Source organism: Ailuropoda melanoleuca, chromosome 1 (assembly GCF_002007445.2).
Source record: "Ailuropoda melanoleuca isolate Jingjing chromosome 1, ASM200744v2, whole genome shotgun sequence".
Lineage (NCBI taxonomy): Eukaryota > Metazoa > Chordata > Mammalia > Carnivora > Ursidae > Ailuropoda > Ailuropoda melanoleuca.
The window spans coordinates 111,288,597-111,316,470 of NC_048218.1; the positions used below are offsets into that span (position 1 = coordinate 111,288,597).

General features: G+C 47.5%; 1 protein-coding gene and 1 pseudogene across 1 annotated transcript; both read right to left on the bottom strand.

The window, feature by feature from the left end:
- Positions 1 to 546: 546 nt before the first annotated feature.
- Positions 547 to 20,846, bottom strand: SUN3 (Sad1 and UNC84 domain containing 3). Its single transcript, XM_019801962.2, has 10 exons — positions 20,558 to 20,846; positions 18,131 to 18,192; positions 16,913 to 17,016; positions 11,024 to 11,064; positions 9,697 to 9,859; positions 8,353 to 8,437; positions 7,027 to 7,142; positions 5,165 to 5,332; positions 1,715 to 1,807; positions 547 to 796 (listed from the first exon to the last, which is right to left on the bottom strand). Exons 1-10 carry the CDS (start codon positions 20,683 to 20,685, stop codon positions 677 to 679), a joined length of 1,080 nt encoding a protein of 359 aa, XP_019657521.1. The 5' UTR covers positions 20,686 to 20,846; the 3' UTR covers positions 547 to 676.
- Positions 13,191 to 13,291, bottom strand: LOC117795522 (annotated as a pseudogene).
- Positions 20,847 to 27,874: the final 7,028 nt, after the last annotated feature.

Here is a 27,874-nt window from a genome sequence, read left to right on the forward strand (position 1 = left end):
CTGAGCCACTCGGACACCCCTTAATTTTTTTAATTGTTGTTGTAGTTTTTGTAAATTGTATCCCTCACTGGTTGTTGTTTGTATTTATGAATGAAGTCGATTTCTGTACAGTAATTTTGTATCCATTAACTGCCTGCCGTTTCTCCTTGTTTGTAATGCATCCCTTTATTGACTTTACTGCAGTTCGAGGAATTCACCAGGCTATCTGCAGGTAGTCATGGCCAGACTTCCTCTAATTCTTGCCTCGGATTTCTCTGGCTTGCCTCGTTGCATTGACGGGTGCCAGCAATCCCTGCTACATTACTGTCATCTATACGTACATGCCACAGCGGTTCCGGTGGGCATCCATGCCTGGTGTGGCTGTGGTTGCATAAGTAATTAAGGCAAAGATACTAGTATGAGAGACTGCAGAATACTATCAGCTTCTTCCAAATACATACGTACCTTTCAGTGCTTCCACCTGTGTGTCATCCTCAAGAGCTCAACTACCACCAGACCATGGCGTTTATTTTCATATCTTTTACTAGTAAAACGCATTCACTTTCCATTGGCAGGTATGACCCTCTTTGAGTTTTCCCTCCCACTCCCATTCGGATTCTTCTGGGTGCGGTGGATCTGAAGGAATAAGAATAGTCCCCCATTCTGGACCTGTGGTCACGTCTGCAAGGGTTCCTCTCTAGGGGTTCTCTCCTGGGGTACCGTGGACCCTGAATCTATATAAACACGTGTACTTCGGGTGTCCCCAGTTGCTGAGGATTTTCAGTTTCACACATAATAAGGATTCAGAAACGTCGTGCTGAAAATAAAGAAAAGATACAAATGAATGCCTTCTACAGATATTCATCTCCAGGAATCCCAGGGGATGCTGATATACTGGGAAATTAGAACTCTTCCTTTCCTTCCTAACCAGTATTTTATTAGACCCCCAGTCTCATGGATGGGAAAAGAGGTCCCAGTAAGTGCAGGGCTCCTAAGAAGGATGGTGCCCCCAGGTGGGAGCAGGAGAGAGACACGGATAAACGGTCACATATGAGCAACCCTACAGGTTCATTCATTTCTAACACATAGTCATTTCCAGCTCGGATTATCTCGGCATTGGCCAGGAAGTATCGCCTATAACACACTTGGTTTTTACATGGGAGGCAATGCCTTCTAAATCTTCCTGTGACCAATGACAAATAAAGAAAATATATTTCATATACCTTCATGGCTTTCAGGGGTTTTATGTTAATAGGTGGTATTTTCCCCCCATTTCCTCTTCCTAACACTCCTCAGTGTCAGGAAGGGAGGTTTGACTCATATTGTCTAATATTTATTTTCTCTTCCTGAGCTCCTGTCTGCCTGCAGCCATCTCAATGAGAGATAACCTAGCGACCACCAAACCTAATAGTATCAAAGGAACCCATTAGGTAAGGGAAGGACTGAGAAAATGAATATAGTAAAAAAAAAAGAAAAAAAAGAAAGAAAAAAAGAAAAAAAAAGGAGCAAATGAGGAAGAATCTGGCTTAGAACCCGCTCTGGTATTTGCCTGGTTTTTAGGCATTAAAATCCATGTAACACTTGGAGCTAAAAATTAAAGCTAAGCCAAGCCTTCCTTAGCTCATACTTTTGTCGTAATTATTGTCACACACACAACATTTTGCAACAACAACGCCCACAACACCGCCCCGGGATGGAGTTCCTCACACCCCACGTTTTCCAGGGCGCTCATTACCTGGAGCTTGAATGTTTGAACGGTACTTCCCGTTTTGTTATATACGAACTGACCTAGGAAAATTTCTTCTCCCTCACATTGTTTCGAGATGCCCTGTGAAAGAAAGCAACAGACAAGGGGGTTCTCATGAGTGGAGGTGGTTGTCCGTCCAGGTAGCAACAATCCATGAGACATCTTTGGGGGTCCACCAGGAGCACGGGGCTGTGCCAGGACCCAGTGCTGCCCTACACACCCAAGAGGTGTTTAACTCTGGGGCTTGTGAGGCAAGAGGAGACTGACCATAGAGCTGACTGGATAGACAGACGATAGTTAGATCAATCGATCAATCAGTCAATGGATGAGATAGATAGATAGATGATAGATAGGTAGATAGATGATAGATAGGTAGATAGAGGGAGGGAACTAGAGCAAATCCCAGCATTAACTCTGGCTCAGTAACTGAATTTGCTGTTGACATACTTTGAATAAAATAAGCTTAAAGTGAGGGGCGCATGGGTGACTCAGTCGGTTAAGCGGCAGCCTTTGGCTTCGTGCTCCCAGAGTCCTGGGATCAAGCCCCACGTTGGGCTCCCTGCTCAGTGGGGAGTCTGCTTCTCCCTCTCCCTGCCGCTCCCCCTACTTGTGCTCTCTCTCTGTGTCAAATAAATTAAATCTATATATATATATAATAAAGGGTAGTGGTTTACTTTCTGTCTCATGACCCAGAATCATGCCATTTATAGGCATTCTAAGGGTACACAAAGCCGGCTGAGCACCCATGTTTTAACTCCAAGCCCCCCCTCCAGATAGGGCCACCAAGGAGTTGAAGAGAGGCATAGAGCAACAGGAAACACCTGGGANTGGGGGGGTGGGGGGTGGGGGGGTGGGTGTCCCATGCCCCTATTCTCCCCAAGCTGAAATCTGGGCACAAGATTGCAAGAGTCCTCAAGGGTCCACCTGGGGGGGGGGTCTGGAAGAATCGGCCCAAGCAGACCACCCACCTGAGTGGCTCGCCGTCGTCAGCCACCACCTTCCACATGGAGTGCTCGGCTGGCTTTGTACCCTTTGGCTCTTAAATGCAACAGATAAGCATCTCCAGACACGAGAGAAAAGCACTTTTCCACAAATAGCAAAAGTGGTATTTGGGAATAAGGACACGGGAGGGAGTAGGAGAAAATGCAACACAACTATACTTAATATCCAATATTATCTTCTCAAGCTTAATAGAAGACATTGCATCCATGAAGGAAGAAATTTAGACTCTAAAAAAAGGAGTTATTTGCAGGGAAAAAAAGTCTTGGAATAATCATGACAGCAGAAATGAAAAATTCACCATATGGGTTAGGATAAAAGTTGATAAAACCTTTCCGAAGGTGGAACGAAAAACAAAGAAGGAAAATTAAAGAGAAAAGATTTTTTAAATAATAGATTAGGTGATTCAGTCAAATCCCCAGGATGTGGACATGAAGTTCTGGTCAGATCAGAGCAGAAGGGCAGAACGGGCCAGAGGGACTTCTTTAAAAAATAAAATAAAAAACTTGGAAACGATCTGACATGAAGGAACATAGTGGCAGGATTTTTACCCTTTGGAAAAAGAGGCAGGGAATGGTTTTGTGATAGGAATATAGAAAAGTAAGCAAATTCAATTAAAACGAACAGGAACAATTAAAACAAATTCAATGTTTTAACGAACAGGAACATCAAAATCTTACACAAAGAAAATAATATTCCAATATACTATGGGGCTCAATGAGAACAACACTGTTCACACAGCAACAGTGAAAACATTGTATATTGATTGAAAGGAAAATACGCCAGGGGTGCCTGGGTGGCGCAGTCATTAAGCGTCTGCCTTCAGCTCAGGGCGTGATCCTGGGGTTCTGGGATTGAGCCCCACATCAGGCTCCACTGCTGGGAGCCTGCTTCTTCCTCTCCCACTCCCCCTGCTTGTGTTCCCTCTCTCACTGGCTGTCTCTCTCTGTCAAATAAATAAATAAAACCTTAAAAAAAAAAAAAAGAAAGGAAGATACTCCATATTCCCTCTGTCTCAAACATGACATGCAGATCTACCACTGACCTAGTAATTCCACCTCCAGGTACAGATCCAAGAGAAAGGAACACCGATGTCCCACAAAGACTCGCACACGAATGTTCCTGGCAGCATTATTCATAATAGTCAAAAAAGGGGAAACTCAAATTCCCATCAGCTGATGAGTGGATATGTAAAACGTGGTCTATCTACACTATGAAATATTTATCGTTCAGCAATTATTTATTCTTATTTTTTTAATGTTTAAGATTTTTTAATAAAGATTATCTAAGAGAATAAGAATGAGAGGGAGGGAGAGGCAGAGAAAGTCTTAAGCAGACTCCGTGCTGAACGCACAGCCCAATGCGGGGCTTGATCCCAGGACCCTGAGATCATGACCTGAGCCGACACCAAGAGTATCGGATGCTCAACCCACTGAGCCACCCAGGCGCCCCTATTGTTCAGCAGTTTAAAAAAATCAAGTGTGGACATACGTTATAGAGCACAGAGGAACCTTGAAAACATGATGCTAAGTGGAAGGAGCCTTTCACTGAAGACCACATATTATATGATTCCACTTTCATGAAATGTCCAGAGTAGGCAACTCTGCAGAGATAAAGTAGGTCAGTGGTGCTGGGGGAGGGGAGCGGGCTTGGCAACGAGAGCTGACAGCTAAGGAGAGCAAGTTTTCTTTCAGAGCAATGAAAATGTCCTAAAGTCGATCGTGGTGATGGATACACAACTCTGTGCATATACTAAGAGACACTGACGTGAACGCTTTAAGTAAGCCAATTGCTGGTGTGTGAATGACATCCCAATAAACTTGCTTTTTAAAGAAAAGTAAGACCTAGACACTGGGGGAGGATGGCAGAGCCGTGGACGAGGACTAATCTTCATTTTTCATCGGAGGAAGTCAGTAGATGATAAGCAAAACTGAAAAATCAAGGAGTAAAAGCAGGGGCACTCGGTTGGCTTAATTGGTAGAGCATGTGACTCTTGATTTTGGGGTGATGAGTTCAAGCCCCACATTAGGCATAGAGGTTACTTAAAAAAAGAAAAAAGAAGAAATAATGGTAAAAGCAAATATGAAGGCAAGTGTACTAAAACAAGCAGCTAAAACTGTGGCCAGTGGAATCTTCCAGAGAGTAGAAACCTGGGGTAGGAGCCCTGGCAGAAGAAAAGAGTGTTTGGTTCTAAGCATATGAAACTTGATTTTTTAATTGTACTTTGGTCAAATTAAAAAAAAAATTAAGTAATAGAAATCATCTGTCCAACCCTCTCTCTTTTGCAGATAGCAAAGCAGAGGTCCCGGAAAGAAGTCACTTTCTCACAGTGATAAAAATGGTCAGCTGCACAGTTCAGGTGCCATCCCAGCGTCTGATTCCTAGCCAACTCCCTCCTAGCACAACCCACTCTGAACACGGATTCTGACTGCCTCTCACATAGACGGAAAATTCCTTGGGTGCGCTGGAGATGTTTCCTGAGGGAGACACCTTCTCCGAGATGTGCTCCATGGTAATGGCAGTTGGTTTGATCTTCCTGGCAAGCTTGATCAGGGCGTGACCCTGGGAACCCGGGAAGGCCCAGCACTTCCCAGGGTGGACATCCGGCTGGAAAGAAAACACCGAGTTAATCTCTTATCGGGTTGTATAGATCCACGACTGCAGTATTGGTCAGCAAAACACTATTGACCACAGACCTCACTTATGCCTATAATACAAAAGCATTGTGTGAGGTACATACCCACAGAACTGCCAAGATACCCAGGGGTTTGGTTGTTCTTCCGGAGCACATTATGCTTCTATCCCTCAAAGCCCTTCATTACAGGACTAGCTATTATATGATTATATAATTTATTTATTGTGCATTTTCTTTTATTGCTCTAACTAGGCTGTATGTTGCTAGAAGGCAGCCAGTTGGCATGAGTGGTGATGGCGTGCTGGTGGTAAAGACAGCGATGGAGGTGATGGTGGTGGCGGTGATGATGGTGGAGGTGGTGATGGTAATGGTGGTGGTGGAGGTGATGGTGGTGGTGGTAGTGGTGGTGATGATGGTGGTGGTGGTGGTGATGGTGATGGTGCTGGTGGAGGTGGTGATGGTGGTGGTGGAGGTGATGGTGGTGGAGGTGATGATAGTGGTGGTGGAGGCGATGGTGGCAATAATGACAATGGTGATGATGGTGATGGTGACGATGGTACTGGTGGAGGTGATAGTGGTGATGATGGTGGCGGTGGTGGTAGTCACAGTGGTGGTGGTGGTAAGGAAGAAAAATGTACAATTTTCTAGATCTAGAGTCTGCAGTGAGATCTGTACGATTGCCCTGGAAGGTATTCCTACCTTGGAAACTGACTTCAGGCTTGTAGGCTGTAGTTAAGAGCAGCCCTACCATCTCTGGGTGTCTACCTCGAGCCTTCTGACTTGAACTCACATGTCATTTGGAACTGTTTCCTCTCACACTTGGACTTTGTAGGAATGTGTTGGTCTGGAGAGCGTGTGGCACGGTGCTGACATTTAGGGGTGTGCACCTGGAGCTGACGTTTGTTGAAAGACTGACGTTTTCAATGAAAAAGGGGGCCTGCAGGATCAACTTAAGGAAAAGATATGGAATGCAAATGTCCTATTTAAGAAGTAAATAATCTAGGGGCGCCTGGGTGGCACAGTGGTTAAGCGTCTGCCTTCGGCTCAGGGCGTGATCCCGGCATTATGGGATCGAGCCCCACATCAGGCTCCTCCGCTATGAGCCTGCGTCTTCCTCTCCCACTCCCCCTGCTTGTGTTCCCTTTCTCGCTGGCTGTCTCTATCTCTGTCAAATAAATAAATTTTAAAAATCTTAAAAAAAAAAGTGTTTTAAAAAAAAAAGAAGTAAATAATCTAGCTTACTGATTTTAAAATAATAAAAACAATTGATAATGAATCAATCGTAGTTTACTTCTCATAAAATAAGAAATAATGTATATAGTTCGATGACTATTAAAATGCAAGTAGAGAGGCATGTGGGTAGCTCAGTCAGTTAAGCGTCCAACTCTTGATTTCAGCTCAGGTCATGATCTCAGAGTTTTGAGATCGAGCCCCGTGTCAGGCTCTGCACCCAGCATGGAGTTTGCTTGAGATTCTGTGTCTCCCTCTGTCCCTCCCTTTCCCCCCAAAATAATTAAAAAATAAGATAAAATAAAATGCAAGATGACGGTTTCAGGCTCTGTGACAAGTTCAGAATGGCTTCCATTTTGAGTATTACTATTTTTATCATAAATAATAGGCACAAAATCCTGAAATATAAATAGATTCCTCTTAGTCTAGCTTTTACCTGCAGAATAATATCAGGAGGCATTTCGTAAGTTAAGAACCCAATCCCATGCCAGTAAAGTTTTGCTTTATTATTTTTGTAACTTTCCGAGGTCCCAGCTTCAATGACGGAGGCCCCTGCAAAGATAAAACAATTTTGAAAATAAAGAAGTACACATCTCAAAACACATCACTTGCATTTTCACCACGTTGTTAGACAAGTATTCCCAGGCAAATTGCAAGTAATGTGATGTTCACACTTGGGAATTGGTAGGGACAGTACAGCTTCCTGCTCTCATTACTGCTGAGACTTTGTCACTTTGAGAAAACATGCTTGCTCCGTGTGGCTTCACATTTCTGAAACTGGTATTGAGTGAATTCCAGAACAATTGATTCAGAGGTGGAAATATGATGTGGACTGTACTTATTACCTAAACAGATGTACAGACGCCCATATTTTAACAGCTCGTGGGATGAGCCTTTTATGTCAGCCCAACCGACTTAAAAACAACAAACACATAAAAAACAACAACATCAGGGGTGCCTGAGTGGCTCAGTCAGTGAAGCAGCCGACTTGATTTTGGCTCAGGTCAGGATCTCTGTTTTTATATTTTGTCCAAATCTTTCAGTTGCATGTAGTCAGTTGGGGTGGGAGAAGCTGGCATGGGCTCGCTCCATCTTGGTTCAACCAGAAGTTGGCACCGCGTTTCATGCTTGCATTTATTGAGAAACCATCACCTGTTCGGCTTGTCCTCGTTCCACGTGGACTATCCCTGGATTTACATTTGTCGTCATGGATTTTTCAAAATGGAAGCCATACATGCATTCAATAGAGGAAAGAAAGCATAGAAAGGGTGTATCCGAATGCCAGTCCTTAAAAAAAAGAAAGAGGATTCTCTGGTTCGTCTCCCTGTGTCTTTTTTTGTTTATTTAGAATTTGTTTATTTATCTGAGAGAGAGAGAGCATGAGCTACAGGGAAAGAGGGAGAGGGAGAAAGAGAATCTCGAGTAGACTCCTTTCTAAGCAGGGAGCCTGATGCGGGACTCGATCCCAGGACCCTGGGATCATGACCTGAGATGAAGGCAGATGCTTCACCGACTGATCCATTCAGGCACCCCAATAAGTATGTTTTCTTAATAAAAAAAAATAGAGAGAGGGGCACCTGGCTGGCTCAGTCAGTAGAACATGCAACTTTTGATCTCCGGGTTGTGAGTTCGAGTCCCATGCTGGGTAAAGAGATTTCTTAAAAATCAAACATAAAAAAACTTTAAAAAATAAATAAAATAGAAAATAAAATATAGAAAATAGGGACAGCTTGGAAGCATTCACTTTTCAGTTTTTACTCACCAGCTGATTTAAGGGCATAGTCAGCCATCTGGACTTGGTCTTCTCTCAACTTCTTAAGGACGTAATTTACCAAGTTTGACATCTCCTGTGCAAATATTAAAAAGAATTCTCTGTGAACAGTCTCGGCCAACTGCTTGAGTTTTGCTAATGCACTTTGTTGATTAGGACCTAAGGGCCATAATTTGCGAAACACAAACAGTGAACATTGAGGGAGCTACCCAGAGCCAGACGCTGCCCGCGGATTTCTAATGCCGTCCATAGCGCTGTGGGATCGCCGCTCCCCGGGACTGCTGAGATGTGTCCAGATGCCTCTCAAGTCCCAGCAAGGATGGACCCAAGGCCCCTTCAGAAACCCTAACGACCCCCTCATCATGCTCTGCAGTGAGGCGGTCACAGGAGGTTGTGTGTCACCTGCTGGGTCCCCCCCTTCATTCGCATCTCTGTTTAGTAATAAAGACTCGAACATTCTGTAGATACTTGGGCATCAGGCCATTTACATGGAGTTCATGACTGCTTGTTAGAAAGTATCACCCTTGGGGCACCAGGGGGCCCAGTTGGTTATTGTCTGCCTTCAGTTCAGGTCATGATCCCAGGGTCCTGGGATCCAGCCCCTCATCGCATTGGGCTCCCTGCTCAGCGGGGAGTCTGCTTCTCCCTCCCCCCTCCCCCACTGACTCTCTCTCTCTCTCTGTTTCTCAAATAAATAAGATCTTCTAAAAAAAAGAAACAGAAAGAAAGAAAGCATCCATCCTTGAGTTAATACCGGCTTCTTAAGGACGTTCTGATTCTAAAAAGGCAACTGTCCGCAGAGGACCCACTGTTCAAGTTCTAAGTGACACGGACCCTTGTCCCAGGGCCTTGACAATACAGGGTGTGGAAGGCAAGAGGTGTCATGATCAGCTTTCTGGGTGCTTCAGAAAGTAAACATTAAGGGAAGAAGAGAAGTGAGTGCGGGAGACGGGCAAGAACAGCCAAGTTCACGGACCTCGGCCTCGTGTTCCCTAATCGGGTGCTGGGGAGGTCAGGTGCACTAGCTTCGGCTCTGTGAGTGAAAGTACTCTGCTCTCTAAGTTTCCAGAGGCTGCATTTCTGAATGATCTTCTGTTTGTTTTACTGGAAAATAAAACGGAGTCGGGTATTGACTTGGGTGGGACATCAGTCATATTGTGACAGTCTTCCCTGTGACACAGCAATGATTGAAAAGCAAGTTTCTGGGGCAAGCTTCCCTGAGGTAAGCTCCTGTCAGGGAGAACGTTCAGGAGGAGGACACAGACTCATGGCAGCCAGCACTTGAATTTTCCGCTCCCAGAGCCTGTGCAGTGCAACCCCCCCAAGCGCCCTTACCTCCTCGGTGGCCTCCAGGGGCTCCGGGTCCTTGCCTCCGTCCGCATTCCAGCTGTAGTGCAGCCCGTCCCGCGTATCTCTAAGCAATGCCTTCAGAACATCTATTTGTTCAATTAAAAATAGAATTTCACGGAAGTTGTTCTCCAAAGTCTGGCTTTCCTTCCTGTAAAGGGAGACCCCCGATGTGAAGGGAGGGAGAGTGGGCTTCCCGCCATGGGCTGGGCTTCAGGGGCAGGGGAGGAAGAGGTGGGCTTTATGGTGGAGGAGAGACAAAGTGTCAAGAGAGGGAGCTAGGGACGTCCCTTTGTCTAAAACACTGCCTCTCATTCCCTACGGAAAGCAAGGACATTCAGGGGAGGAAGCTTCCAGAGGGTGTCCCAATGCTTGGGGCGTGCTCTGTGGAGGCAAGTAGAGCTCCTCCAACCTTGCAGGACCCTCATCCCCCCCAGGGGGCTCTACCACCCTGACCTGAGGCTGCATGACTTCACAGCGTGAAGCCCAAGTCCCCACCAGCCACCTTGTTGCCTTGTGCAAATGGGGAACACCCTGCCTTTCCAGTGGGCTATGGAGCAGGGGTTTCATCCTCAGCCCTGACGGCCTGTGGATCAGGCTCAGGCCAGGACGGTTATCGGGAGGCTGCCTGGCTGGAGATGACAGTGGGGGGACAGCCACCTGACAGCAGGAGGGTACAAGACGTTGCTTTCCAAGAATGGCTTCTGCCACTCGGACACTGTGGAAATTACTGGTGGACACAATGAAATGAACGTGTCAAGCCAGCAGGTGTTTCTTTAGGTTGAAAAATATAAGCGCTACTCCCCTGGTACATTCCCCCCCCCCATGGTACATCCCCCCCATTTGTAAAACAATACATGTTCGAGGTTTGGCAAATATAAAAATCTTCAAGAGATAAACACGGTTGCATTTCAGCGTGGTTATAACAGTTTTCACATTCCATGAGAAAACCAGCAACAAAATAGAGATCCTGTATGAGATCTTGTGTCCTGCTGCACTTCCCAGGCGTTTGATACGTTATTATGTATTATACTCGTTAAATACATACATTATTCATTGTCACAGCTATTTTGAAGGCTCTGTAATTCCCCATTACACGGACATTCTCAAATGTATTTAACCATTGGCCCGTTTTTCTTCTCCAGGCAGTTTTCATTTTTTTAATCGTAACTAATCTTGAAAGCACGGCTCGGTGTATATTTCTTTAAGGGATGAGCCCCAGAAGCGGGAGTGATTTTAGTTTTATGGTTTTAGAAAGGCATCCCGCTGCCGGAGTCACACCAGCAAGTCCCACGACTCAGAAAACCTCACTCACTTTAAAAGCTCCAGTTGCTCTTTGGGCATCCGAAGTCTGGCCTGGAAGAAACCAGAGGACCCAAATCATTCCACATCCTGCCTAGTCAAGCAGAGTTAGTGTTCTTATTGGTAAAGGGGAAAGAAATCACATTTCCACCCTGATAGACAGGCATGATGGTGGGGGGGGGCACTCCGAGTGTCCTCTAACACACCTGCATGTCTGTCCGCCTTCCTGTAAATAGTTGACATTTTGTGGGGACTAGTAACACCCAAATCTGAAAGTGGCAATGGAGTCTAAGAGGTGCTGTTTCTCAAGGTAGTGAAAGTGCTCACTGCTCCTGAGGACACAGAAAGGAGGTGGGAAGGGAGGGGCAGAGGGGGAAAGGAAGAGGGAAGGGAGGGGGACAGAGGGGGAGGAGGAGGGGGGACAGAAAGAGGAGGTGGAGGGAGGGAACATATGGGGGAGGAGGAAGGAAGGAGGTATCAGAGGGCCATGCTGAGGCCTTAGGCTATTCTTGTAATAAGGAGGGGCGTCCCCTTCCTACATGAGGGACCCAATGGATAGCGGGATTCCATTAGCAGAAGTGCAGGCATTGACCTAGGCTGACAGGTGTCTGAATAGGACCATCTCCTGTGTGCAGGGGTGATGCCCCGGCCAGGCCCAGAACGAGCAGGGGGTGAGGATGCCGCTGAGGGCACACCTACAGGGCCCAGGTGGAGGTGTCAGCAGAGAGGGGGACACGGGGACAGGGGACGGTGGGCCTGTATTTGGGCTGCAGCACACCCAGCCTCTGGCTGGGCACCAGCTCCTCTGTGCCCCGGGCTCCTCGGCCGCGTGGCTGCCAGGCTCTCCCACTAAGGGCTGCAAATCCAGGAGCTTCAAACAGCAGAACGGTACCCTCTTGGTCTCAGAGGCGGTGCTTTCCCCTGAAGCTGGGAGAGGGGGACCTTCGGCCTCCTGTTTCTTCCAGCGGTGTCTGGTGGCTCCTGGCTCCCCGCCTGCGCTGCCTCGTTCCAGTCTCTGCCCGGCCTCCCCTGGGTGCCTCCTCAGGGACCCCCGTCTCCGGCTCCAGGGCCCACCTGGGAAATGCAGGACGATTTCATCTCCGGATCCCTGGTTGTACTGAGGGGACTCTTCTCGTCAAGATGACATCACAGGTTCTCAGGCTGGGGACCTGGCCAGCTTTGGAGGGGTCACCTTGCAACCCACCACAGTGACCATCCATGCACTCCTGGGGAGCAGTTCCCAGCCTCCTCTGCTGATCGGTCTGCTCTTCTGTTTCGCAGACCTGCCCTCCTACCCGTTTGCCCTGCGCAAAGTAGCTCGGGCACGGAGCGCATCCCACGAAGGCCTCTGCGCCGGTGTGACGACCGCGGGCCCAAAGGAGCACAGTGTGGTGTGCAGTAAAGTGACTCTGCTGGGTTGTTTTTTTAATTAATTTTTGGGGGGGGTTTTGCCAGTTGCGGGGGAGGGGCAGAGGAAGAGAATCCCAAACAGACTCCGCGCTGAGCAGGGAGCCGGATGCGGGACTCAATCCCAGGTCCCTGAATCATGACCTGAGCAGAAGGCCAATGCTTCACCGACTGAGCCACCCAGGCACCCCTAAAAATCTCAGGATTTAAAAAAATATATTTTGTTTTGGCTTCTCCCCCAAAAGGGTGTCAAGGGGCTTCCATGATAGGAATATAGCATGAAACGACACAGGACGATAAACCAGCGAGGAAGTAAAAGGGATAAGAAAAAGGGGATTGGAAGGTGAGATCACCATGCAGGACGTGGACGGCACACAGGCAAGCCTTCCCTGCCTGGACATTGTCAGCCGTGTGCCCCACGCAGGGTTCCAGCACCAGAGCCACTGACGTGGGGGGTTGGGGTGGGAAACAGGGATGACCAAAATTCACACCATGCACAGTGGTAAAAACACTGAAGATCAAAGGTGTGGGAGAAGCTGTGTTGCACCACGCCTGGTGACGCCACCAGCACGGGTTCCCTGAGAACTTTCTAGAGACCCTCCCTGCCCTCTCCGGCCTCCCCACGGAGCTCTCTGGAGTCTGTGATCGGTCTGCATTTGCAGTCCCCTGAGCACTGAAGGGATCAAGGAGGGACAGGGGGAGAAAGAGCTGTGTTGTTTGTTACTGTCATGTTTTTTAAAAAACTGTTTTATTCTTAAAAGTATGGAAATCTCATACGTTTCATACACGTCACAAATTTGCACATCACCCTCGCGTGGGGGCCACGCTAATCTTCTCGGTCTGGTCCCAAGTGTAGTGCACGGGCTGCGTGCCCAGGTGATCACTGTTGTGTTTTGTTTTTTCAGGCAACACGGGGCGCCTGGGTGGCTCAGTCGGTGAAGCGTCTGCCTCAGGCTCAGGTCATGATCTCAGGGTCCTGGGATCTAGTCCCGCATCCAGCTCCCTGCTCAGCAGGGAGCCTGCTTCTCACTGTCCCTCTGCCTCTCCCCCTGCTTGTACTCTCTCCCTCCCTCTCTCTCTCTCTCTCTGTCAAATTAGAAAAAAAAAATGAATTCAAGCCTCAGGCACATAAGTAATCTCCCTAATTGTTCTAAGTAGGCTTCCTAATCCATAAATGGATTTAGTAAACACTTGTGAAATCCTCATTTTAAGGAGCAAGTGAAATGTGTATTTAATGTGCTTACAATCACTTCGGGTCTGGGGTTATTAGCACCCAGGTAATGCAGGAGGCACGGCTAGCTTCTTGAAAAGCAGTAGTAAGTTATAAAGGTTCACTACACAAAGGTCACCTAGAAACCAGGAATCGTTTATCCTTCTCGTAGGAGTTTATCCTAAGTGAGAAATTAAGCATGATTGCAAAGATTTGGCAAGAGGGATGTTTAGGGTTTATAATACCGGAAAATCGCAAATAATCCAATTGTTTGGAAATAAGTGTTACTATGTTACTTATTCATGTCTATTCACTGGAATATTAGTCAGGCATAAGATGCTGTTATAAAATGATATCCAGGGCTGCCTGGGGGCTCAGTCAGTGAAGCGTCTGCCTTCTGCTCAGGTCATGATCCCAGGGTCCTGGGATCGAGTCCTGCATCGGGCTCCCTGCTCAGCGGGGAGTCTGCTTCTCCCTCTCTCCCTCCCTCTGTGTGAGCTTTCTCTCTCTCTCTGCCTCAAATAAATAAATAAAATATTTAAAAAATGATATCTAAAGAGAAGAGACTGTTGTTTAAAATCTATTGTTAATTGAATAAATCTATTCCTTGTAGCTTGGGAGAAAGAAAGAAAGAAACAAAGAAAGAAAGAAAGAAAGAAAGAAAGAAAGAAAGAAAGAAAGAAAGAAAAGAAGCCACCTAGAAATAAGTCCCAGTCAGTGCCACAAGGTCTCTAAGAGGGCTTTCTTCTGAGTGAAAACCAGGTAACACTGGTCAATAGTGTGACCACAGCGAAACCCTATCCTGCTGAGAAATTCTGGCTTTAGAGGCTCAGCGGAAGAAATTTTTAGGACGAAGGCACTGCTGAGTGTGCTGGTCTGTCCAACATTGAGAGGTGGAGGGAAGAAGGTGTTTTGAAACCGGGGTAGACAACGCTGTCAGATCCTTCATTCTTGGGGGTGGTATTTCCTGAGCCCCTGTGTACCTGGCGACTGCCTTAAGCTCCGGATAAGCCCCCTGCTCCTTACAGTTCCGTGTGGGGGTGGGGAGGAGGCAGGAAGAAGCTCCACAAGTCAACCACGTGTCCACAGTAGAGGCAACACGGGGCTGTGCAGACACGGTCATGGGCAGTCTGGCCACAGAAGCCTCTGAGGAGGGGACCCCTGAGCTGGGCGGGAATGTCATGGAGAAGCCTCCCTTGCAAGATCTGGGGCGGAAGATTGTAGGCAGAGGGAGTGCCTGACGTTGAGGCCCCGATAAACTGCTGGAGGAGTTTGAGTGTGTCAGTGTCCTCCAGAGAAACACAACCAGTAGGATGTGTGGAGAGAAAGAGAGAGATTTATTTTGAGGAACTGGCTCCCATGATTGAGGAGGCTGGCGAGTCTGACACCTACAGGGGAGGCTGGCAGGCCGGAGGCCCAGGGAAGTATTCCTATTGTAGCTCAAGTCTGAAAGCCATTTGGGGGCAGAATTTCTTCGTCTTTGAAGGACCTCACTCTTTATCTCTCAAGACCTTCAACTGATTGGGTGAGGCCCACCCACACTACAGAGGCTAATTTGCTTTACTCAAAGACTGTAAATTTGATGTTAATCACATCAAAAAATACCTTCACACAACATCTAGAACTAGTGTTTGAGCAAACATCTGGGCACATAGCCTAGTGAAGTTGACCGATAGAATTAGCCATCGGGTCAATCCCAAGTTGGCAGTAACCAGAGGCCTCTGTTGCTCAGGCTGGAATTCTCATTTCTGTTTTCCTGGTGATGATCTGACCATCTGGCCCCAGCTCCTGTGGGCCTGGGTCCTGGTCTTTGGTGTGAGGGCTGCGTGGCACAGGGAGTATCTCAGGTTGACCCTCCTTTGAGGTTTCCTTGGGGCTCTCCTTTCATCCCCGATCTGACACTCGTGATACACAGATTCCAGTATATGCAGAGCAGGTGGCATCCCTGCAGCTGGGAGCCATTCCAGGTATCAACCTGTGAACTTCCCAGGGGACGGTCCTCCCTGGATCGGGTGCTCTGGGGACCCTACCGGCGCCGTCTCCCCTTGTAGGGACATGACCAGACACACTGCACTCCAGCAGTTGCCGGAGAAAAAGGAAACAGGATCTCAAGGACAGTGGCCATGAAGTCAGGTGCAAGGTCACTGCCTGGGTGGAGTCCGTCAGTCTGTCCTTCTTCCCGCCACGCCATGGCTGACTTGGCCCCTGTCATTCTTCTCTGGTCTTTGGAGGCAGAGCATGGAGTGGGCAAGACCTGGACTGGAGTGCTGGGGAGGCAGAGGTGGGTGGACCAGAGAGAGGACACCGGTGTCTGGCCACAGTCTAGCCCATGTAGATGGAGCTAGCTTCCGGACAAAGGGGAGGCCTCCCCGTCCAGAGCATCAAGCACTGGTTCACAGTGAAGTTCTGTTGGCCAGTTTCTGCGAGCTAGAGCCTCCCCTGAAGACCCATCTTCATTGTCTGTTCAGTTTTTGTGACAGAACACCTAGCCTGGGGAGCTTATGAGCAGCAGAAATCTAGTTCTCACGGTCCTGGAGGCTGGACATGTGAGATGAAGGCTGGGGAACTCGGCGTCTGGTGAGAACAGCTTCTTGGTTCATAGTGTCTTCTTCCTGTGTCCTTGGGTGGTGCAGAGAGCATGGGGGCACTGTCTATGGTCTCTTCTGGAAGGGGACTCATCAGCCGTGAGGCTCCAACCCATGACCTCATCACTACCCAAAGCCCCCCCCCCATCCCTGGGGATTAGTTTCAATTGAGAGCACATCAACATTCAGTCTGTGGCATTCGGACCCTGGGCCCCCAAATTAATGTCCTTTGCAAAATGCATTCATTCTATCCCAATAACCTCCAAAGTCTTAGCTCATTCCCGCACCGACTGAAAACTCTAAAGTCCATAGCATCGTCTAAATAGCACCTAAGTCTGATATGGGTTAAGATTCCAGATAAAATTCATCCTGAAGCAAATTCCCCTCCAGCTGTGAGGCTAGGAAACAAACACGTGATGTGCTAAATAGAATGGGACGGGTAGAGGGTGACATCCTCACTGCACAAGGAAGAAACGAGAAGATACAAGGTTTCCAAACATTCAGTCTGTCGAGGAGCCTGTGGGATCAGAGGCTGGGGAGAATTTGTAGGGTCTCTTAGTCATAAAACCACTTAACAGGACTCTGGTCCCTACATGATTTCTATTAGATATTCACATGCAAAACAAAGGCAACACACTGCCAGTTGGAGCATATTAGATTTTAAACGAGTGCCATACGAAATGATTTAACAAAACGTCACCTGGTAATTATAAAGCCTCGAACCGTATTCTGCAATTAGAGCATAAAATTGTCTGGATCTCTGAGGAAACTCTGTTTCTTTAAGCCACATGTGATTGCCAAGACCTGTGAACGAAAAGACCAACTCTGATAAAAGAGTTTGTCTGCAACCATCGATGATATTCTACATGTATTTTCTCTAAAGATTTTTATTTTTAAGTCATCTCTGCACCCAACGTGGGGCTGAAACTCACAACGCCGGTATCAGGAGTCGTGCGCTCCACCGGCGAAGCCAGCCAGGCGCCCTGATATCACATGCATTGGTAAGAACTTCTCTAAGCATGAAAGATACATACATTCTCAAAGAAATATCAGATCCTTGGGTAACAATATGGAAAATGGCAATACTGGGTGCTTAACAAAATCAGGTCTCCATTAAAATGTTCATATGCAGGCAAAAACGACTCGGATCTGCTTGTGTTGGACTCTGAAATCTAATCCCAAACTCACAGCAAGCAGAAGCCTGAAGAAAAGAGATTATTTTGTGAAGAGTGAATGGATTAAGAGGCTGTGGTCCATATATACAATGGAATATGACTCAGCTATCAGAAAGAACGAGTTCTCAACATTTGCTGCAACATGGACGGCGCTGGAGGAGGTAATGCTAAGTGAAATAAGTCAAGCAGAGAAAGACAATTATCATATGATTTCTCTCATCTATGGAACATAAGAACTAGGAGGATCGGTAGGGGAAGAAAGGGATAAAGAAAGGGGGCATAATCAGAAGGGGGAATGAAACATGAGAGACTATGGACAATGAGAAACAAACTGAGGGCTTCAGAGGGGAGGGGGGTGGGGGAATGGGATAGACGGGTGATGGGTGGTAAGGAGGGCACGTATTGCATGGTGCACTGGGTGTTATACCGCAACTAATGAATCATGGAACTCTGCATCGAAAACTAGGGATGTACTGTAAGGGGACTAACATAATATAATAAAATAAATAAATAAATAAATAGCAATTTTCCATGTGCTGGGGTTGAGACACGCAATACTGGCCGTCAGAAACCTGCGAACGGCACATTCAACCATTTCTTCAGCCCCCGGGGATGAGTGACAGTCTTTCTTGCCGTGTATCTGCGACATTTATTTACTTCCAGAACTTTCTCTGGCCTTTCGTTCCACGGAGATCCCCCTCCCCACACAGAAGCATCCTGCGACATGGCTTTAAGGACCTTACCTATAAGAAGGAGGGTCAATATAGACGCCGTACTTATGACGATCTTCCACGACTGGGTTAACCTAAAGAGAAGAAAAACAAAAAGAACGTAAGGGTCCAGCACCATTAACCTGTGCTTTGAATGTAAAACTAACCACTACAACCAAGTCCACAAATGTGCTGCTTCTAGGCTGAGTCTGAGAATTAATTCACTTCTTAACCGAGCTTTGGGATTGAAAGAAAACAGTTTCTGGGGTGGTGTATTTATACACTCAAACAGGCGTCGGGCCCCTCACTGTCACACTGGTTAAGGTTATGCTGTGTCTAGGTCTCGTGTGTGCACGGGCGTTTTCATGTGTGTGGAGATGCCTACAAGGAGAGAACAGAAAGGGTTATCCTTGCAGTCTGGAGGCAGCAGGAGAAGAGGTTTGAGTCTGATTTCATGGAAATTAGGTATTAAGGTGCCTGGATGGCTCAGTCGATTAAGCGTCCGACTGTTTATCTCAGGTCATGTCATGATCTCAAGGTCATCAGATAGAGTCCTGGGCTGGGCTCCAAGCTGGGTGTGGAGCTTACTTGGAAGGAAGGAAGGAAGGAAGGAAGGAAGGAAGGAAGGAAGGAAGGAAAAGAAAAGGGAAAGGAAGAAAGAAAGGGAGAGAAGGAAGGAAGGAAGGGAGGGAGAGAAGGAAGGAAGGAAGGAAGGAAGGAAGGAAGGAAGGAAGGAAGGAAGGAAGGAAGAAATCAGGTACTCAGTGAAAGAACTAGGACAATTAACAACTATCTGATAAAGTTCTTTAAATAATCAGGGGCGCCTGGGTGGCTCAGTCGTTAAGCATCTGCCTTCGGCTCAGGGCGTGATCCTGGGGTCCTGGGATGGAGCCCCGCATCAGGCTCCTCCGCTGGGAGCCTGCTTCTTCCTCTCCCACTCCCCCTGCCTGTGTTCCCTCTCTTGCTGGCTGTCTCTCTCTCTGTCAAATAAATAAATAAAATCTTAAAAAAAATAATCATAACACTTCCATCTACCATCTACACAGAAAGGACACAGACCCTAACCACGTGACTCAGTGGACCTTCGCAGGACGCACACGCCCGCGTCACCTCAGCAAGAAGCAACGAAAGCCCACCACAGCCCCTCTTGTGGCCCTACCAGACCCTGTGCTTTCCACCCCAAAGGTCACCTCCGCCCTGACCCAGAAGTTCGTCTCGATTCTTTGCCCTCGGAGGGAGGTGTAGTTGAAACCACATCCTCTATAAATATTATTGGTTGGTCATGTGGGGTCCGCTGCCTAAAAAGAATTATTCAAAGGTGGATTTATAGCCCGGGTGAGCCCCCCCGATGGGCTGAATGAAGTGAAAATGACCACATGCCCATGTTTGGCAAAGGTTACTTCTGTTTTTTGGGAAAACCCTGACTGTCAGCCTCTGCTTTTCAAAGCCCCTTGGATGCCTTCGTCCCGCCTGTGGGACCCTGTCTTCTGCGGGGAGCGCGCTTTGCTACTTTTGATTGGGACCGTCCAATACTGTCTTCTCGTATCATGAGACAAATGACACAAAACTTTGTAGCCCTCCCTCCCTTGTATGGGCAGGACTGTTTCTGTGCAGGGGCTCCGCTGTTACCACTTGAGGGGCTATTCTGTGACTTTCCATTTTTGTTTTCCCAGCAGGTGGCCCAGAGGGGGCAGGGGAGAGGGGCTGCAGTCTTTGCCCTCGCACCCCCCCACCCCGGGCTTCCCTGCAGCTTCCTTGCAGCCAATCCACTCCTCTCTGACGACAGGACACAGTTACTGGCTCCAAATGCGTGCCCACTAACTGTGCAGTCATTTGTCGCCCAAGGATGCGCTCAACGCACTCTGTGTCTCGGGATCTAAACCGCTGTGCTAAACACCGTGAATCACAGAACATGGACGAGCTAAGTAAAAACAGGAATAATCTCTGAAGTCATAAAGTGAAATAGAAATCTTGCCGCCGCTGTGGTTCATTCTTCTTTAAAGGAGGCTTCTGGTTCACAATCCTTGTGCCCCATGGGCTGGAATGAATCAAAGTACCCCTGGCGTGGAAGGGAGACGGCATGCCCCGTGATCTAGAGACCTGACGGGGCGCCTGGGTGGCTCAGTCGGTGAAACCTCTGCCTTCGGCTCAGGTCATGATCCCAGGATCCTGGAATCGAACCCCATGTCAGGCTCCCGTTCAGGGGGGAGCCTGCTTCTCCCTCTCCTCCCCGCTCATGCTCTCTCTCACTATCTCTGTCCCTATCTCTGTCTCTCTCTCAATAAATAAATAAAATCTTTAAAAAGAGAGAGAGAGAGAGAGAGAGACTCCTGCCAGGAAACTGTTAGGAAATGACTTTCTCTCAAAAGGAGAAAGGCTTTTATCAGGCTATTTTCCAAGTAAACAGATCGCGTCTGGCCTGCGGAACATACAAGGTCTGAGAGCTTCAGAGTCACGCACCCGTTGGCATCAGCATTCCCCAGCTCGGGCTCCGAGAGCAGGGTACTGAGGCTGGCGCTGCTGCTGGCTTCCTCCGAATGTCCTCTAAAAAACCTGGCGCTCCTTCTCAGCTTTGGTCTTCCACTCATTTTCCCCCACAAGGTAGCAAAGAGCTGGGAGAAGAAAGAGAAGCATCCATGTGCTCTTTGCTATTTTATGGGAAGCATGACGCCCTACAGAGAGGATCTGGGATTGGTTTCTTGTCTTCTCTAGTGTTTCTCCTTCAAGGGGGAAACTGTAAGTGGATCTGGAAAAGCTGCAGCCCCTTCTGTTGCATCACCTTCCGTGACACATCACAATGGCACAGCACCTGGGTCAGGCAGTGCACCTGCAGCCGCCTCTCCGCCCGCACAGCCTCGTCCTGAACGCCCGTGTTCATGCTTCCTTGTAACACCTTCTGAACCACCGCACGTCCTGCCAAGGTCCACCTATATACCCAGCTCTCTGCTGTCAACAACCAGCAGTTTGCTGCGTCCTTTTCACAAGTGAAATACCACGGAGACAATGGGAGACCCCAAAATAACACTCCCCAGTGACACACCTGTCCCTTCCTTCCCACAGGGAACTACGACCTGGAGATTGATCTACAGAATTCCCATGTATTTTTGGATATTTTATCACCGATATATGTGTCCATACAGAACACAGTATTGTGTGTTTGCTTTTGGCCGAAATGACCTTCCTCCGTTTTCTCTTGCTGTCTTGGGACGTACTCACTCCAGCTCTCTCACTTTCACGGCTGCGCGGTATTCGTCGATGTATTTTATTACATACACATTGCAGTCATTGACCTGGTCTTGTATGGACGCACATGGAGGCTGCTTTTAGCTTTTCAGCAGCACAAATAATGGCCAACGCCCGTCCTTGTGCGTGTCTCGTGCACACCCTTCACCAGGCCCACACCTAGGAGTGAGTTTATTGGGTACATGGTCCCTGGGTGACAGCTTTGGAGCATGACCCCTCGGGTGCTTGCAGCAGGTGGCTGCTGATGGGGATGCTGGGGATTCTGCCTCATTTGTTCCTGTGTGTGTGCGTGCACATGTCTGCGCGTGCATGTGTGTACATGGTGTGTGTGTGTGTGTGCCCGTGTCTGTGTGTGCACGTCTGCGTGTCTGTGTGCGCACACGTCTGTGTGGGCGCACGTGTGTGCGTGTACACGTGCATGTGTGTCTGTGTGTGCACGTGCACGCACGTGTGTGTATGTGTGTGTGACAGTTTGCTCTTTTTCCTCTTCTAATTTTTAACATTTTCTCTCTCTCTTTGATGTTCCTCAGTTTCACTTCGATACACCGAAGTGTGACATTAGTTCTTATTGTTCCGTTGGACTCAGCTACTTTAAAGGTCCATTTGGGCGCTCCTGCATGTCCTCATTTCTGGAATATTCCTCCTCCGTCAGTTCTTCAAATGCTGCTTCTCTGCCAGTGCCTCTGGTTTCTCACGATGCCCGCCTATCGACATGGTGAATTCCTTTGGATTGACTCTCCCCGTAGCTCACTGTCCCGTCATAGTTGGTGTTCTTGCGAGTTTTTCCCTCTTTTTATCTATGCTGCTTTCAGGGTGAATTCATAAGTGCTACTTTACAATTCGCTGATCTACTCTTTGACCCTCCGAGGTCCGGATCTATCCCAAGAAATCCCAGCATGTCTCCTTTTCTACCTCGTCGTCCCAAATTCAACAGGGACAGAATGAAGCAGAGGGACGCGCTGACTCCGGGCTGCGCTCTGATCCCCGCTGCGGGCTGTCCTCCCTCCCACTTTCTGGTTTTCGTTCAAGGATACAGAATGCGCATGCAACGACATATTTATGTAAAATGTGGTTCTGAACAAACACTTATCTGTGTATGTTTGTATTTATAAATATACTCATCTCTTCACATTGTGGAATTGGTAGCTGACCGCAAACCGTGTTCTGCATCTTGCTTTTTTCCCTTAAAACATCTGTCTTGGAAGTCCTCCCAACTCCCTTGGAGGTGGCCTTCCCAGTCTTTCATGGCTGCATGCTGTTTTCCGAGTGCCGAAATCCATCCAATCTGTCCCATAGTGATGAGCATTTTTTAAATTTTTTATTATTTTTTATTTTTAAAAAAGATTTTATTATGTATTTGTCAGACAGAGAACACAGCAGAAAGAGCGGCAGGCAGAGGGAGAAGCAGACTCCTCCCTGAGCAGGGAGCCTGATGCAGGGCTGGATCCCAGGACCCTGAGCCGAAGGCAGACGCTTCACTGACTGAGCCCCCCAGGTATCCCAATGAGCGATTAAAAAAAACCCCAAAAACTTATTTATTTATTTAGAGTGCTCAGGGGGAGGGGCGGAGGGAGAATCTCAAGCAGACTCCACATTAAGCGCATAGCTAGATGCAAGGCTCGATCTCACAACCCTGAGACCATGACCTAAGCTGAAATCAAGAATTGGATGCTTACCTCACTGAGCCAGCCCAGAGCCCCGATGAGCATTTTCACATTGAAAACCACATGCAATAAACAACGGTGAGCTTACGTTATTCTGCAGCTGCCGATAAAACAGATTTTTAAGAGGATATCCTATTTCTTCTCCCAGCTAAGACCCTTGTTCTCCAGGGATCCGTTTTTTTGGCCTACCAGGTTTTGGTCCATTTCTTCCTTCTTTTGCTTGAAAAAAAAATTTTTAAGTCAATATCAGTTCTTTCTTTATTTCTTTAAGGGCTGTGTAGTTATTTTTATTTTTTCATCCTCTTTTTAAAGATTTTATTTATTTCAGAGAGAGAGAGTGGGAGCACAAGCGGTTTCAGGGGGTGCAGAGAGACAAGGAGACTCCATGCTGAGCGCAGAGCTGGATGAGGGGCTGGATCTCATGACCCTGAGATCAGGACCTGAGCCAAAATCAGAAGTCTTCACCGATGGAGCCCCCCAGGTGCCCCCCAAATGCCATCTTTATCAGACCGTATTTTTAACAGCAATATTGTGAAAAGGACCACTCAGCCTCCTACCTGCAACTGGGTTCCCTTTCTTCTAATCGGCACAGATGGAAATTCTGATTGACACCATCTTTCTTAGTGATTCCCTTCCCTGCCTTGCCCTGCTGTGCTTTGAGACCCTTCCTCCGCAGGGCCTTCCCGGCCCCGCGATCAGCGCTTCCTGACCGAGCCAGGAACAAGAGAAATACGCCGTGGGCTGTGTAACTGCAAGTCCCAAGCGCAGCCTGTCTCTCTTCTTGCGTGTTCAGCAAGCACTCGGCAGAGCCAAGCCGTGACTTCACCACTTTGCTTGGAAATAGTTGCAGCTGAATGTCCAATGTCTCAAGCTCTGTCTTTCCTAAAACACCGGGTCACAAACACAACGCAGCCAGGTTCTTTGTCACTTTATAGCCGGGGTGGCCTTTGCCCGTGTCCCGTAAGGTGCTCTGCATTTCCATCTGGGACCTCGTCACCGTGGCCTTCGCGGGCATATTCTATGGCTATTCTGTCCGTGATCACGCTGGCATTCTCCAAGGAGGACCAGGCTTTCTCTGGAACTCCTCTTTGCTCTCTGAGGGGTCACCAGAATCATCCTCGGTTGTCTGTGCATGGCAATGCAGGCTTTTTCTAGCATATTCCTCAGAACTGTTCCAGCCTCTACCTGCTGCCCACATCCAACGCTGCCTTCACATTTCTGTATCCTCGTTATAGCACCTCTGGCACCAGGTCCTGTTGTAACCCATTCAGGGGGATGCTTTGACAGAAACCACAAATGGGATGGGCTCATGAGCAAGAGAAATTCATTTCTCGAAGCTCTGGGGGCTGGGAGTCTGAGATCCAGGTGCTGGCAGATTCAGCGTCTGCTGAGGGTGCGCTCTTGTTTACAGGTGGCCTTCTGGCTGTGTCCTCACACGGGGCAAGGGGCAAGGACCTCTGCGGGGCCTCTCCCGTAAGAGCACAAATCCCATTCATGACCTGATCTCCCACGGGCCGCAGCTCCAAATACCATCACACTGGGGATTAGATTTCAACCAACAGATTGGGGTGGGGGTGTGGGGGGAACACACACATTCCGTCTATAGCTGTCTTCATTGTCATCCTCATTGATGACCTTATCCCCTTACCCTCAGTTATGACCCTTCCCAACTGGGAACTAACTAACTACCAGGCAGGCCCCTTGGAAAGCTTGCATGCAAACTGATGTATTTCTTAAGCAACCAGGACCCAGTCTGTTCCCTGGCATGAAGAAAGGCAGAATACTACATTAATATATAAAAAATGTTATCTCAGGGCACCTGGGTGGCTCAGTCAGTTAAACATCTGCCTTCAGCTCAGGTCATGATCCCGGGGTCCTGGATTGAGCCCCACGTCGGGCTCCCCGCTCAGCGGGGAGTCTGCTTCTTCCTCCACCCCTCCCCCTGCTCGTGCTCTCTCTCTTTCTCTCTCTCTCTGACAAATAAATAAACAAAATCTTTAAAAACATCTCATCTCATTTTGGGATACAAAACAAAAATCCTACAACTCTGCTCTAAACACTGGTTTCTGATAGACTAGATAACAATAAACTTAAAATAACAAATCATGTACGTTATCGACTTTGTATTTCTCCCAAACAATACAATTACCTTGGCCTTGTATAGAAATTGGTGTTATACAGGGATTTAATTTAAACCAATCTAAACTCTTCTGTCACTTAAGTATATTTTGTGTCCACTCTTTGTTACTTTTCCCAATTTTTTCCTGTTATATCTCTATCTTAAGCAAGGCATCTTGCTTAAATCCATTTTAAAATGTGAAATTTTTCTACCAAAAAAAAAAAAAAGAAAGAAAGAAAGAAAAGGCCATTATCACTTTAACGCATACTACAGGGCACAGAAGGTGCTGATGGGGACACAAAGAAATCCTGTGTCCCTCCGTGCCCTCAGAGAGGGTGGTCTTATTTTCCCAACTAGGGTGAAAACCCAAACTGCCATGTAATATTGAGATACCGAAATCTTTGTCACAAAAGTTGAGTTTGTCTTTAAACCACTTTAGAGTATAATTATTTTTTAAAGATTTTTTATTTATTTTAGAGAAAGAGAGAGAGCTGGGTGAGGGGGAAGGCAGAGGGAGAGGGAGAGAGAGAATCCCAAGCAGACTCCCAGCTGGGCATGGACCCGACATGGGGCTCGATCCCAGGACACTGAGATCATGACCTGAGCTGAAACTAAGAGTTGGACACTTAACCAAATACATCACCGAGGCGCCCCTCATTTTAGATTATATTATTTAAAAAACCACTCAGTTTCAAAACCCCTCCTTTTGGTGAGGCCCTGGTGTAAAAAGTATTCCCCCTGATGGAGAGAGGGCAGATGGCGTCCCAGGGGAGGATGTCTAGGGAAGGGAATTGTCCCAGGCCTTTTAGCCACTCAGGGTTGGATACATAACAAGGATGGGCAAAAGCAGAAATGAACATGTGTCCTGGGAGTTGAAATAAATCAGCTCAGTCAATAACAGGGGTAAACCAAGAGAGACGAGGCAGGCAGGACAGGTATAAAGTCTTTGAGAGATCGGAATTTGTACTCAAATGCATTTTTTTTTCCTTTTTTCAAAATGCTGCTGATATATATATCTATATAAGATATATCTAGAATAAGATGTCTATATACATGATACATAATATATAAAATTTTATATATGATATAAGATACATGTGATAAATACAGGTATCTATATATACATAGGCATATAAGATATATGTAGGAAGGGAGCCTGGGTGACTCGTTTGGTTAAATGTCTGCCTTCAGCTCAGGTCATATTCTCAGGTCCTGGGATCCAGCCCCTACTTGGGCTCCTTACTCACTGAGGAGACTGCTTTTCCATCACCCTCTGCCCCTCCCCCCTGCTCGTGTACTCACTTGCTCTGTCTCTCTCAAATGAATAAATTAGTCTTCTAAAAAAAGATATATGTACGATCTACATTTTATCTAAACATCTACATAAGATTGCATAAAATGGGCATCAAGTGGGCTTGTGTGTGAGGACACTGGGATCCTTCTAAGCACTTAGGGCTGTTAGGGGACTGTGAGAAAGGGCAGGCAATGAGATCTGCTGTTCTCAGCAGATTATCCTGCCTCACCTTTTCATCTGCAGGGCGCCCTACCTATATCCTTACTTAATCTGATATCTGTAAACACTGTGCTTTTAAGCACACTGTGGAAGCAGAAACTTTCTCCTAAGGGAATGATCGCTCTTCATGGTTGGAATTATGAGCAAGAGAAATTCAAGTTTTGAGTCACGATTTCCATTCCTAAGGAAGGTCGTCAACTTGGGTGAGGTCTGCTCTTTTCTATTAATCCAGTTCATAAACAGAAAAAGATACTCTCTAGGACCACTGCAGTTACAAGGACCAACTATGCTATTCTATTCTGTTCACCCATTCATTCATTTATTTTAAATTAAAAAAAATTTTAAATGCCAGTGTAAGTTACCATACAGTGTTGCATTCCTCTCTGATGCATTACAATCAACTATTCTCAGAAACAACCTTCTCTTAACCCTACAATCCCCTAGGCAGAACAGGCTGTGACCTATACAAAAGGAAGCCCCTGTTATTCTTGGTGACAGCCTAAGGGCCTCTACACACTGTGGGACAAACATGTGACATTGCAACCCGAAATATTCCTCAGGGTCTTATCTGAGAGCCGGGTAAACAGCAGAGTCAGGGTTCCTTCCGGTCACAAGAGCTATGTTCTTGCCACCCGGTCCCAGCCCCCGCACCTGTGCAGATCCCCAATCCAGGCAGGCCGGAAGTCCGCCGTGAAATCAGAAACATGGCCAAACGCTTTAAAAAAGTTTCTCTCCATTTGCAAACACAGAAACACTCCTGAAAACATTCGGTAGGAGGACGTTTACATCACCATTTCACTACTGTTACACAGTTGGCAGACACGGCTCTTGGCTGCTTTACCTCCTCTTTTTATTAATTTATTTTTGAAGTTAATTTAAAGTTCTTTTTTTCTTTTGTTAGTAATCTCGACACCCAGCGTGGGGCTCAAACTCGCCACCCCACATCAAGAGTCTCATGCTCTTCCAAGTCAGGCGCCCCTATTCGTCCTTTTTAAAAAATGGATGAAATAAACGGGAGATTGACAAGCAAATCTGTCCAGTCTGTTGTGCTTTGCGGAAACTCCCCGGGGTGGAGCACCTGGGGGAGCAGGAGGCCGGCCCCGCCCCCGACCACAGCTCCCAGCTCCTGCCTGGCCCCGGCTCCGCCCCTGCCACCCCGGGCGGTTGACTGGAGCCCGCGCTCCGCCCCTGGCCATCCTGATTGGTTGGCCGCGTCCCCGCAGGCGTTCCCGATTGGC